The sequence below is a fragment of the Ursus arctos genome, unplaced genomic scaffold (assembly GCF_023065955.2).
Source record: "Ursus arctos isolate Adak ecotype North America unplaced genomic scaffold, UrsArc2.0 scaffold_12, whole genome shotgun sequence".
In the NCBI taxonomy this organism is placed as follows: Eukaryota; Metazoa; Chordata; class Mammalia; order Carnivora; family Ursidae; genus Ursus; species Ursus arctos.
The window spans coordinates 68,186,402-68,199,476 of NW_026622786.1; the positions used below are offsets into that span (position 1 = coordinate 68,186,402).

Sequence of the window (13,075 nt, forward strand, 5' to 3'; positions counted from 1 at the left end):
TTTAAGTAGGCTCCATGCCCACTGTGTGGCTTGAACTCACAACCGTGAGATCAGGGGTCACATGCTCTACCAGCTGAGCCAGCCAGGCGCCCCTTCCCATTCTTTTTAAGAAACGTGTGTATATAAATTTATGTATGCATAGGAAAAAAAGGACAGGAAAAAGCTATACGTAAATTTTGAGTGCTTATTTTCTTGATAGTAAGGTTATAAGGATTTTTTTTTAACTTTTTAAAAATATTTCTAAGCTCCTTTAAAATTAACATAAGTAGTTTGAAAAGCCCCATTATTTAATGTTAAACTGCTTCTTATAAAATTTCTGCTAAGTATGCTTTTCATTGTGCTTTGATTTAAAAACTTTTTTTAAAGGTTTCCTTCAAGCAGGATGGTACCTTTCTACTTTCCTCCATCAAAATGTGCACTTTGGAACCCAATCCCAGTTGGAGATTTCATCTACTTACATCTCAATTACTACAGGTATAAGATGTTTCTCTTTTCAAATCAAACCAGTATAAACAGGAATCAAAAGGATGTGTAAGGCAAAGTTGATTACTATGACTAATTCCTTTTTTTTTTTTTAACTTTTCCATTCAGAAACTCCCCTCAAACAAACTATCCCTTTTGTGCTTTTGAGAAATAATCTTAATTTCACAGTTAAAATGTTCTGCAAATCTTAAGTTCTAAGTATTGTAGGAATTCAAGAGACAAAATATAATAAAAACTGAAAGGGTATTTCATTGTGCTTTAGCATGCTGTCTTTGTAAAACATTGAGAAGATTGAACTGATTTTGAGTGGATAGATCATTTTAGAAGAAATATAAAATATGGTTATGGGCAGGATCTTGAAAGAAAGACATAAAAACTTAGGCTTAAAGAAATAGAAAATAGAGATCCACTGCAATTTTGTGTGTAAGGGAGTTACTTGTTGAAAGCAGAATTCTAAGAAGGATGGGTCATAGTGGGGAGAACCTGGAGTTAGCTTAGCTGTGAGATGGTTTTCTGTAATCTAAGCAACATCGATTTATGCCATACTGGTTTGTTTACCTGGAGTCAGACGGCCTGGGGGGTCAAATCCTGATTCTACCACTTCTTATTTATGCAACTTCAGTAAAGTAGGCAAGGATCCATTTCCTTATTTAGAAAATGGGAATAACAATACCTGTTTCATAGCACTCTTGTAAGGATTAAATGAGACAGGCTCTGTAAAGCAGCAGTTGGCACGGTGCCTGGAACATAGGAGGTATTCAAATAAATGGTTGCTATTATAAGGGTTTAGAGCAATGTAGCAGTATTAAGATCAAAAGGAAAGAATGAAACAAGGTATTTTAAAGAAATAACTTATAGCATTTGATGATGGATTCAGTCAAACTAAAGGAGAGATACAAGTCAAAAAGTAAGTTCTAAACTAGTTGGCAGAGGAGGATAGTATCATTGATAAAAAAGAGTCTCGTGGGGGTGCCTGGGTGGCTCAGTTGGTTAAGCATCTGCCTTCGGCTCTGGTCATGATCTCAGGGTCCTGGGATGGAGCCACGCATCGGGCATCCTGCCCAGCAGGGAGTCTCCTTCTCCCTCTCTCTGCTCATACTCTCTCTCTCTGTCTCTCTCAAATAAATACATAAAATCTTTTTAAAAAACTCCAATGGTCCTATGGAAGTTCAATGAAATATTTCTTAGACTTGTTCATTCTTTTCTTGATGTCTCTTGACCTTTTATATTTTCTGTTATCTTTTTGTGCTACAATGTGAGTAATTTTTTCTTCAACTCTACTGATTTTCTCTTTAGGTGTACTTAGTTGCCATCTAATCTGTACGTTTAGGTTTTTTAAATGTGGAAGTATTCCATGTATTTGAAAGATTGTTTAAAATATATGTGCAGAGTTTATAGGATAATAAAAATTCATGTACCTATCCCCAGTTCATTATATTGAGTTTGTAATTGATTATATTTTTATTTCTGCAGTTCTTTGTGGTTCTTTTTCAAATTTGCCTCATCTTTTTTTGATAGTATCTACTTCCTTGCTCATATTTTGGAGTCCCTTTTATATACTTCACATTTTAATCATATTTTTTATATATTCTACATTCAGTAATAGTATCTGAAGTCCACAGACCGTATGTAAACAAACAGATGTGGTATTTCAATCAAACCTCATTTATAGAAACAGGAGGCTGGCCTCACAGTTTCTTGATCCTTGCTCTGGTTCGTAAAATTAAGCAAATGCTCAGAGAACAACTATAACTGCAGTGTCTACTTAGTGCAATTCTGGTTTCCAGGCAGCTCTTCCTACCCACCCCCACCTCCTCCCCATCTTTGACCCTAGAATTTCTCAACAATGATTTTTCTGTACATGTTAAAAGATGTGTGTTATATTTTAGGCAGCATTTCATGGCAGGAGGGTTTTTAGGATATCAGATCTACCATATTCATGAAAGACTTTTGTTATTTTTCAGAAATCCAAAGCTTGTGGTAACTGAAAAGACCCTCCGACTTGCTTGTCGTCATGCTAAGCAGAATAAAAAAAACCTGCCTTGCTTTTTACTTGGTTCTGTCACAGTAGATGAAGGTAATATACTTTAAAAAGATATTTTCATAACTATAATAGAATTTATGTTTTGAATTCAGCCAATTATTGTAGTGTGCTTTCTGTTAATTTTCTTTGCAATATACCAAGGTTATAAGGGTAAGTAAAAGTTGACACTACCCCTCACAGACTTCACAGGTCAGGTGGAAGAATATACATGCAAGCCATTTTTTAAAATAAGAGCTTAGTGTACTCTTAGTGTTCATACTTAGTATGAACAAAATGCTTTGCTATAATTGTAGGCTTGCTTGATTGATTTCAAATTTTTGTCATGCTATATAATAACTGCTATTTTTGTTCTTCAGATGAAGAAAGTATGACATTGACAATAGATCGTTTTGATCCTGGTAGAGAAGTACCTGAATGCTTAGAAAGAACCCCTACGGCTTCTCTTCCTGGGGACTTCGTGATTCCATGCAAAATTCATACTCATGGAGTTTGTTCAAAAGAAATAATAGTTCATGACGCAGATGACTTCAGTTCAGCTTTTAAGGTGAGATTTATTGATAACTTGATTATTCTTAATTGAACACAAGAATCACGTTATGTGTACTATGTTGTATTTCAATGAACCCATATTTAACAAGTATTCATAATAATTTCTGATTGAATGATTGTTGCTAAAATACAATTGAATGTGGTTTCTGAAGGCAGAGATTCTAGGGAGGTAATATGGATAGCATTCCAGAAGGGGAGGCAGTATGACCAAGATAACAAAGTGCAGGATGTCCTCAGGGTGATATTAAGGGTGTAGATTTTTGCTGCTTTTTGTGGGCAATCAGACTGGACCATTAGTTTGGCCAGATTGTAGAGATCTTTGTCTGCCAGGCTAAGGCATTTGAACTTTGTCATATGGGCTTAGAGTCATTGAAAGTTTCTGAAAAGAGGAAATACTATTAAATCAAGGATAGGTAATCTAATAGGGCAGCCTGACTGAAGTCAGAGAGAGTTGGTAGGCCAAGTCAGTAGTCAGGTGGGTTTTAGAGAAGGTGTATTAGCGTGGAGTAGAGTGGTGGCAGAATGGCTAGGAAGGACACAGTGGGCCTGAGCAACTATGCAGGAAGAACTGACTTGACGATTTGTGTTAATAAGAAAATAATTAAGAATGGATTTTAGATTTTCTTTCTTTCTTTTTTTTTTTTTTTAAGATTTTATTTATTTATTTGACAGAGAGAGAGGCAGAGAGAGAGGGAACACAAGCAGGGGGAGTGGTAGAGGGAGAAGCAGACTTCCTGCCGAGCAGGGAGCCTGATGCGGGGCTCGATCCCAGAACACTGGGATCATGACCTGAGCCAAAGGCAGATGCTTAATGACTGAGCCACTCAGGCACCCCAGGACTTTAGATTTTCTTAGTTGAGTTGGAGTTAGTTTACATCTGTTTTTTTTCATGTGATAAATGTTTATTGGAAATAACATTCTTTAATAACAATTTGAAATGCTGCTGGGACATCTAAGGTGGCAATATGTAACAGAGCTTGGTACAGTAAATCTTACTCGCTTTGACATAGTTATTCATGTAACCTTTTGGTCACATGGAAGAAATGAGAGAATTGAAATGTTACAAATCAAATTGTTTAATTTTGTCAGATCAAGGTATGTCAGTATGAAGCAAAACGTTTAGAGACATGGACAGATTTCAAAGTTTTAAAATAATTATATAATATTGATTCCTCAGGCTCTGCAGCACCATGTGTGTAGCAAAGATTCCTTGGATTGTGGTAAACTGCTTTCCCTAAGAGCTCATATCACTTCCAGGGAAAGTTCAGACATTGTGGATTTGGATTTGCATTGGGCAGCAGTAACTCTGGCAAATACCTTTAAGTGCACACCTGTGAAGCCCATCCCCATTATTCCAACAGCTCTGGCAAGGAACTTAAGTAGTAATCTGAATATTTCTCAAGTTCAAGGTACCTATAAATATGGGTAAGTAAGAGATAAATTAATTTTAAATATTGGTTACATTAGTATATTTTCATGGTATCCACATCATATGAAATATTTGTGCATTCAGTTTGTATGCCAGAGATCTGTGGTGGCTAGATAAATAACCAAGGAAAGTAAAAAATGAAGTTGTTAAATTTTGCTGAATATAGTTCAGAGTTGTCCCTATCATCCCAAGAAAAATTAATGGTAAAATTTATAATAAGGGGCACCTGGGTGGCACAGCGGTTAAGCGTCTGCCTTCGGCTCAGGGCGTGATCCCGGCGTTCTGGGATCGAGCCCCACATCAGGCTCCTCCACTATGAGCCTGCTTCTTCCTCTCCCACTCCCCCTGCTTGTGTTCCCTCTCTCGCTGGCTGTCTCTGTCTCTGTCGAATAAATAAATAAAATCTTTAAAAATAAATAAAATAAAATTTATATTAAAAATTGGTTGTATTTTATGATTTGAAATTAAGAGACATTATCCTCTATGTCATTTTGCCCTTTGTATTTTGCCTAGGTTTGGGTCGTTGTCTTTTTTTTTTTTTTTGGACTATAATCTATGAGCCTAACAGAGGCTGAAAAATTTTTTTATTACTTGCAGTTTTAATTGTGAATAATGAGCACTGCAGAGAGAGAAAGGAGATAGCTAAATAAAAATTTGTAGTATTCTTGCTTACCAAATAGTCAACCACTTGAGGGTGGAGTTTCCCCACATAGCTGGAGCAGCATCCTCTCCAGCTTTCTGTCACCACTTAGTTTCTTAGGAAATGTAAGCCAAATCGCATGCTTTCTGACCCTCAGCAGGGCTGCTTCCCTGAATCCTCATACACTTTCTTTATCTATTGTCTACTGAGCTAGGTTAGACAATGTAAGCACCCTCTGCTTTAAAGTCTAAGCAATTCACTTCTGGCTTCCTTTCCCACTGACTCCACCCTAGTTCCTGTTAGGTCTCTAGAGCTGAAAATGTTTGCCAAGATACACTCGACTGCAAGTATAGTCCTCCAAAAATGCCACTTCAAAAGAGGAAAAGAAAAAGAGAGGGTTTTCTTTTCAGAGGGTCCCTGGAATAGCTAGAGAAGTCCTATTTTTGAGTCCCACATGCTGACTGGAACAACTTTCTGGTTGGAATGGTACAAAGGAAAAAGTGTGTGTTCTAATATCATGGTATGGTCAAAGGTCATAGTGATCAAGAGTTTGAATTAAGTGAAACATTTAAGTCTCTAAGAGTAATAAGTGCTTCTCAGTTGGGACATGGGAATTTTTGTTAAAATTAACCAAAAAATTAGTTTTTCTTAGTACCCATGCCCATCTACTAGTAAGCATGAATTTATCTTTCTTTGAATTTTCCTTCTGTGACCCTTGGCATACTAGTAGTAACCCAGCATGTTCAATATTCTATTTAATTACCTATTTTCCTTGCTCCTTCTTCTCTAGAATTATTTAAGTTGTGACATCTGTCCTTTTCTTTGACCATTTTTCCTTTTCCTTTCATTTATTTACCCTGATATTTTTTAGGATCCATTATAGAATAGGTATTGTGTTAGACACTGAAATTAAATAGATAAAAACCATATTTATTGTCTGTTAAGTATATTAATGCCTAAACATGATGCAGATAAATATAATGGGGGTTTTATACAGTGCAGGGAAAGCAAGAAGGTGTGTCCAAATTGCCTGGGAAAATCATGGAAAGCCTGAGCTAGTTCTTTTAAAGAATAGGAATTTATCAGATGGTCAAGGCAAAAGAGCTTTCAGAGCAGGTGTAAGTGTCATTTTTTTTTAAAGTTTTTTTTTTTTTTTTTTATCTTAAGTAATCTCTACACCCAATGTGGAACTCTATCTCAATTTTGAGATCAAGAGTCAAGTGCTCTTCTGACTGAGCCAGCCAGGTGCCCCAAGTGTCATTTTTTTTTTCCCTAAGGTATTATTTTTAAGTAATCTCTACACCGAACATGGGCTTGAACCCACAACCTTGAGATCAAGAATTGCACGTTCTGTCAGCTGAGCCAGCCAGGCGGCCCCAAGTATCATTATTGATCCATAAATCTCCCTGCCAACTCGGGCTTAATCATCTTGTCATGTGGCCTGATAAATTCATTATCTTTGTGTTTTAGGGTTATTATAGCAATAAAATGTATCCTCAGGGGAACTATTAAGACTTTATATCACTAATAGCATCATTTTTATTTTTGTGTTTTAAAGCCATAATGATGAAATTAACTCTTTCTTTTTCTTTTTTTTTTGAGAGAGAGAGAGAGTGAGAGCATAGCAGTTGGGGGGGTGGGAGTATGAGGGGCAGAGGGAGAGGGAGGGAGAGAATCTTAAGCAGGCTCCATGCCTAGTGCGGAGCCCGATGTGGGGCTCAGTCTCACAGCCTTAAGATCATGACCTGACATGACATTAAGAGTCCGACACTTAACTGATTGAGCCATCCAGGCACTGCAACTCTTGACAATTCTATAGTTATTCATATTCTTAAAACTTACTGTCAATAATAGGGGCACCTGGCTGGCTTAGTCAATGGAGCATGTGACTCTTGATCTTGGGTTTTTGAGTTCAAGCCCCCCACTGGGGCTAGAGATTACTTAAAAAAATAAACTTAAAAACTTAATGGTCAATAATAAATCTAATAACAAAGTTTAAATGTGGGATAATGTCCTTTTAAGAAAAAGTGAATTTGGGGGTCTATTATAATGGTTCCAACGTTCTTTGATAGTGGTTGGAGGAATATAGTGCGTGGAAGATTGAATATACTTCACATAATTCAGCTTCATTAGTGAGAAGTCACATCTGTTGCAGTCTTATCAAGTCACCTGGATGCTTGAGCACTTCTAGTAACAGGAAATTCACTTCTCCCTGGGAAACCTATTTGAATCTCAAATAGTCAGCCTTGATTTTAACATTCCTGATTAAAATAAGTGGATACTTTTAGAGCAAAACTTTTTAAAAAGGTTTGTGATCTTCAATGGCCATTTTAATAGAAATTTTAAGATATTAAATCTCTTCAATCTCTTCCTCTTTTGGGATTCTTTTTGTACATTTTGAACTATTTGTGTGTGTTTGTGTGTGTGTGTGAGAGAGAGAGAGAGAGAGAGCGAGAACATTCATTTGAATCATCTTTCCTGCCTCAGATATGCTTATTCAAGCTCTCAGATTATATCTTTTAGGTAAAAAGTACATACTTCTAATTGTTTTTTACATGAACGTTTTCTGTTTAGATATCTTACCATGGATGAAACACGCAAATTGTTACTTTTGCTGGAGTCAGATCCCAAGGTTTGTTCTCTACCATTAGTGGGAATGTAAGTATTGTATTATATATGAAAACCTTTTCAGCCACATATGTATTCGAATGTATATAGTAAGCATGTTAATTAGTTGTACTATGAATATATACTTAATACTTAGATCACCTTATAAAGCCACAAAGGCCAGTGATTCACTTTCTTATTTTCATAGCAGAATCATTTAAAACCAGATTTTGTCCAATCTTAGGAAGAACTCCAATAAATATAAAGTTGAATTCTTCTGGTTGAAGTTGAAACCTTAGAGCCCTGTTTCTTTAACCTTCATCAGTACCCCCTGTCCTTAAAGCACCTTGAAGAACACAGGGCTCAGAATAACACTTTACACTGCCAGGCAGTTTTACAGTAATTCCCTTTGGTGTTAATGGCTTTCTCTTTAGAGTTTGTGGTTAATGACATTTAGACAGATTATTCAGTCAGAAATTTATGTTCTTTGAGTATTTATTGAGTGCTTACCCTATGCATATGTGTTGCAATTTAAAGTTCTCCAAGGAATTTATAATCAAGGTGAGGCAATAAAAATATATGTATATTCACAAATAGAAAAATAATAAGTATGTGATTTATTATGAAATGAGCAATATAGACAGCGTTATTAGTATTCATTAGAGGGATGATAGGGGACATTTCCTTAAAGAAAGCAAACTTGAGCTGGACCTTGAAGAGTTTGGATAATAGAAGGGAGGGGACTGGTGGTACGTGCGGTTAAACAATGAGAACGCACAAATGTTCTGCATGGCACAAAATCTTACAGTCTGTTTCCTATGGTCCTGATATCGGCTACGGGTTATACCAAGTGAATGCCTATTAAGAGCCTTGGGTGTTTGGGGCTACATATATATGTTACAGCATTTAATCCTCTCAATAACTCTATAGTTTTAGGCTGCGTTAGCATTCTCCCCTAATTTAGCCCATTCTTCCTAGTCCAGGCCAGTTGATTCTAATTGATTCCTGCTTTTATCTCTGTTGTTAACCATTTTGTCTCCCACCATTTTCTTGTCCTCTCAGGTGAAGAGGGCAGAGAGAAAGCTCTGTCTCTATATATCTATATTCCTTGTAATTATTAGCATGGTCTAGTGTTCATAGATTTCTTATTTATGAGCTGTTTAATGTATTGCTGGTGAATACCAAGAATCTCTGCTATATTACTTTGAGAAGGATGTAATCTAAAGCTCCTTAAGGATTAATTTGTAAGTGACTATAGCTTTTAATTTGTATTTTTTCTTTTAGTTGGCTATCTGGAATTATACATATCTATAGTCCTCAGGTATGGGCTTGCTGCTTACGATATATGTTCAGTTCTTCTATTCAAGAAAGGCAAGTGATATTTTGTATTTTATTTTGATCTTCTCCCTGTTCGTGTTTTATTGGTCTTGTTTAAAATTCATGCAGTGCCTTAACCTTTTATAATACTTTCAGACCAGAAGAATATGCACAGTAAGAAAAACAAATCTTACATTAAATGGGAATAAAACCGGATTAAAAAGGTGTGGTTGCAGTGTATTTGCACATGTGAAGGAATTCACTTGCCTAGCCATAGTACTATAACACAGAAGATACACTTTTTAGGTGTGGGGGGAAAAACCTAGAGGTCATCTACTGAGGCATCCTATTTTATAAACAAAGAGATTGATTTTCAGTGAAGTGATTGAAAATGTGTTGCCTTATGCATGTTTTATTAAGTTACACAGTGCTAATACTAGTACTGTAAGAAATATTTGAGATATTTAGTTTTCTTTCTGGAACTGAAGCACAAGCATTGGAACTAGCAAAGAAACTTTCTAACCTCAACTCCTCATTTAATTTTGTTATTTTGTATGTGATACCACCACTCCCCTCTTAGCTTTTTCATCTCTTAAAATTTCCAGGTCTGTTGTGTCTACCTTCGGTAGCTATAATACACTTTTTTTTTAATTTAGATCTTATTTACTTGACAGAGAGAGAGAGAGCCGAGCATGCACCCACAAGCAGGGGGAGAGGCAGGCAGAGGGAGAGGGAGAAGCAGGCCCCCTGCCTAGCAGGGAGCCTGATGCAGGACTCAATCCCAGGACCCTGGGATCATGACCTGAGCCAAAGGCAGATGCCCAACTAACTAAGCCACCCAGGTGCTCCTATAATACACTTTTTAAAAAAACTTTGTTGGAAAGGCAGCACAAGTCCATGGCAATAAATCAAACATATGTAAAGATATATAATAAAAAAATAAGTTTCTCTTCTACCCCGTATCCCCAGCCAGACCCTATCCCTAGGGACATTTACTATTAAATGTTAAATAGTATCTTGGGCTTCTTTACTAAAATATCGATGTGTGGACAAACTATCATCCTCTCCTATCACAAATAGGAGCATACTGTTCTTTTCTGTATGTTGCTTTTTTTCTCTATCATTATACCTTAGAGATCATTACATCTTGGCACATACAAATTTAGTCACATTTTTGACAGTTGGATAGAAAGTAATATGTATTGGGATGCCTGGGTGGCGTCTGCCTAAGGGGCTCCTTGCTCAGCGGGGAGCCTGCTTCTCCCTCTGCCTGCCACTCACCCTGCTTATGCTTTCTTTCTCTATCTCTCTGACAAGTAAACAAATAAAATCTTAAAAAAAAAAAAAAGGAAAGAATATGTATTATATTTTAAAAACTAGTCCTTTTGCCTTTGCAGACAATTTTGTGTTTATCTTTGTATACAGACGCATATGTATATATACTAGTATATTTGTAGAATAAATTCCTAAAAGTGGTTTTGCATATCAAAGAGTATGTAATTAAAAAATGTTTTTTTCTTTTGTAATTTTAAATTTTTGTAGACATTGCCCGTCAAAGACTGCCAGTTTATAATCATTCCAACATTGAGAGTGCCTGTTTTCTCTATCCCCTCACTAACACTGTGGAACAAATATTTATTGAGCACTACTGTGTACCAAGCACTGTTCATGATATTGGGGATAAGCAGTAAACAAAGACCCTGCAGAGACAGGCAGTAAACAGAATAAGTAAAATGAGTAGTATTTTATAAGATGATGAATGCTGTGGAGAAAAATAAGCAGGGAAGGTAGATATTGTGTGTCTGGATGGTAATGATAGGTAAAGAGTTGAAATTTTATTTTTTAAGGTTATTTATTTTATTTATTTATTATTATTATTTTTTAAAGATTTTATTTATTTATTTGATAAAGAGAGAGAGACAGCCAGCGAGAGAGGGAACACAAGCAGGGAGAATGGGAGAGGGAGAAGCAGGCTTCCAGCAGAGGAGCCTGATGTGGGGCTCGATCCCAGAATGCTGGGATCACGCCCTGAGCCGAAGGCAGGCGCTTAACAACTGAGCCACCCAGGCGCCCCAAGGTTTGTTTTTTTTTTTTTTTTTAAGTAATCTCTACACCCAGTGTGGGGGTAGAACTCACAACCCCGAGATCAAGAGTCGTATGATCTACTGAAAAGAGTTGAAATTTTAAATAGGGTGGTCAGGGAGGCAAAGTCTTGAGGTGAGGAAGGAAGCCATGTGGCCAGCTGTGGCAGCGTACCAGGCAGAGGATACATTAAGTGCAAAGACTGTGGGTGAAAGATCCCCTTGCATCTTCAAGAGACACCAAGGAGGCCAGTATGCCTGAGAGGAAGGAGGGAACGGGAAAGTAGCAAACCTCAGAGAGGTAACTTTTGATCTTTACAAATCTGATGGATGAAAAATGGTCTTTTCTGATGTCTTATAACCTCTTCTGGGATCTTCGCATTCATGTCTCTGGCCATTCTATTGGATTATGCATCTTTTTCACATTGCTTTGTAAGAGCTCTATTTCTTTCTCACTCTCTCTATACATATATAATATGTAAAACATAGAAATGTACATTTATAAAAAACGTGTGTGTATGTATGGCAAAGATTATATAAATACAAAAATGTGTGCAAAGGTTTTTTCCCCCAGATTGCCACTTCATTTAACTTTGATTAATGATATTTTTCCCAGACTTAACTTTTAATTTTTTTATTTTTAAAGATTTTATTTATTTATTCGACAGAGATAGAGACAGCCAGCGAGAGAGGGAACACAAGCAGGGGGAGTGGGAGAGGAAGAAGCAGGCTCATGGTGGAAGAGCCTGATGTGGGGCTCGATCCCAGAACGCCGGGATCACGCCCTGAGCCAAAGGCAGACGCTTACCCGCTGTGCCACCCAGGCGCCCCCCAGACTTAACTTTTAAGTCAGATTTATCAGTCTTCTTTTTCAGTCTTAGAAAGGAATTGCCCGCTCTAGGAGTATTTATTGAAATAAAAAATCTCTTGTGTTTTCTTCAGGTGCTTTTTGCAGTTCTCCTTTTTACATTTTGTTTCAACTTTTCAAGATAGTTTTATTTGCAATAAAACAAATATTCATTTTAGCATATTGTACAAAGTTTTATTATCAGTGACTGGTCTTACTTTTAACTACCTCTTGGCAGTAAAAGCTAGGTAAAATTGGTTATGAAGCTCTCTCTGTTAGTCTATGTTCAGTCTGAAGCATTAGGCAATTTCTCTGATACCTGAGCTCTTTAATTACTGCAGCTCTTTGAACAAGAGAGAAGTCAGCACTGCTTAGCATAGCTTAGGTTGGTACTTTACAACATTCTGAACAGTGGTCTTGTCTGACCCAAGAGAGAGGAATTGAGCAGAATAGGCATTCTGCCTCCACAGCACTCACTGCTTTGTTTTATTAATGGTGTAATGTATCCCCCAATTATTTTTCATTCAGTGTTTTACAAAGGAAAGACAACTACTAAAAGTATTTTTATTTATTTATGTTAAGATTTTACTTGTTTATTAGAGAGAGAGTACATGCACACACATGTGTTGGGGGAGGGGCAGAGGGAGAGGGAGAGAGAGAATCTCAAGCAGGCTCCATGCTGAGCCCTGAGCCCAAAGCAGGGCCCCATCTCACAATCCCAAGATCACAACCTGAACTGAAATCAAGAGTCAGATGCTCAATCGACTGAGCCACCCAGATGCTCCTTTATTTATTAAAAAAAATTTTTTTTCTTAAAGTATTTTTAAATACAGTTTCCCTCCTTCCCATCTGAAAGAGCAGGCGCTCCTATGAAACCTTTTGTAAGCCAAAATGACATAAAGCAAAGGAGCAACTACCATTAATTTATATGGAAAAATTTTTGAGTAGTCCCAAACTGAGAAAATAATCTCTCTTAGGCTTTTCTGATACCTTAGGACATGTCTTGCTAATAGACGCACAAAATCAGTTGAGACGAAACACAATACTCACAGACATGTGAGTACTCAAAGCTATGGCT

At 36.9% G+C, this 13,075-nt stretch overlaps 1 protein-coding gene across 3 annotated transcripts in view; it reads left to right on the forward strand.

Annotated features, from left to right (window-relative positions):
• Positions 1-13,075, forward strand: part of STIL (STIL centriolar assembly protein) — a 68,528-nt gene that overhangs the window by 5,210 nt on the left and 50,243 nt on the right. For all 3 annotated transcript variants that reach the window (XM_057310658.1, XM_026498158.4, XM_048220558.2), the window contains exons 3-8: positions 367-474; positions 2,448-2,560; positions 2,884-3,071; positions 4,254-4,501; positions 7,720-7,803; positions 9,037-9,123. In XM_057310658.1, the coding sequence (XP_057166641.1) occupies positions 367-474; positions 2,448-2,560; positions 2,884-3,071; positions 4,254-4,501; positions 7,720-7,803; positions 9,037-9,123 (828 nt within the window). The remainder of the gene's footprint in view (positions 1-366; positions 475-2,447; positions 2,561-2,883; positions 3,072-4,253; positions 4,502-7,719; positions 7,804-9,036; positions 9,124-13,075) is intronic.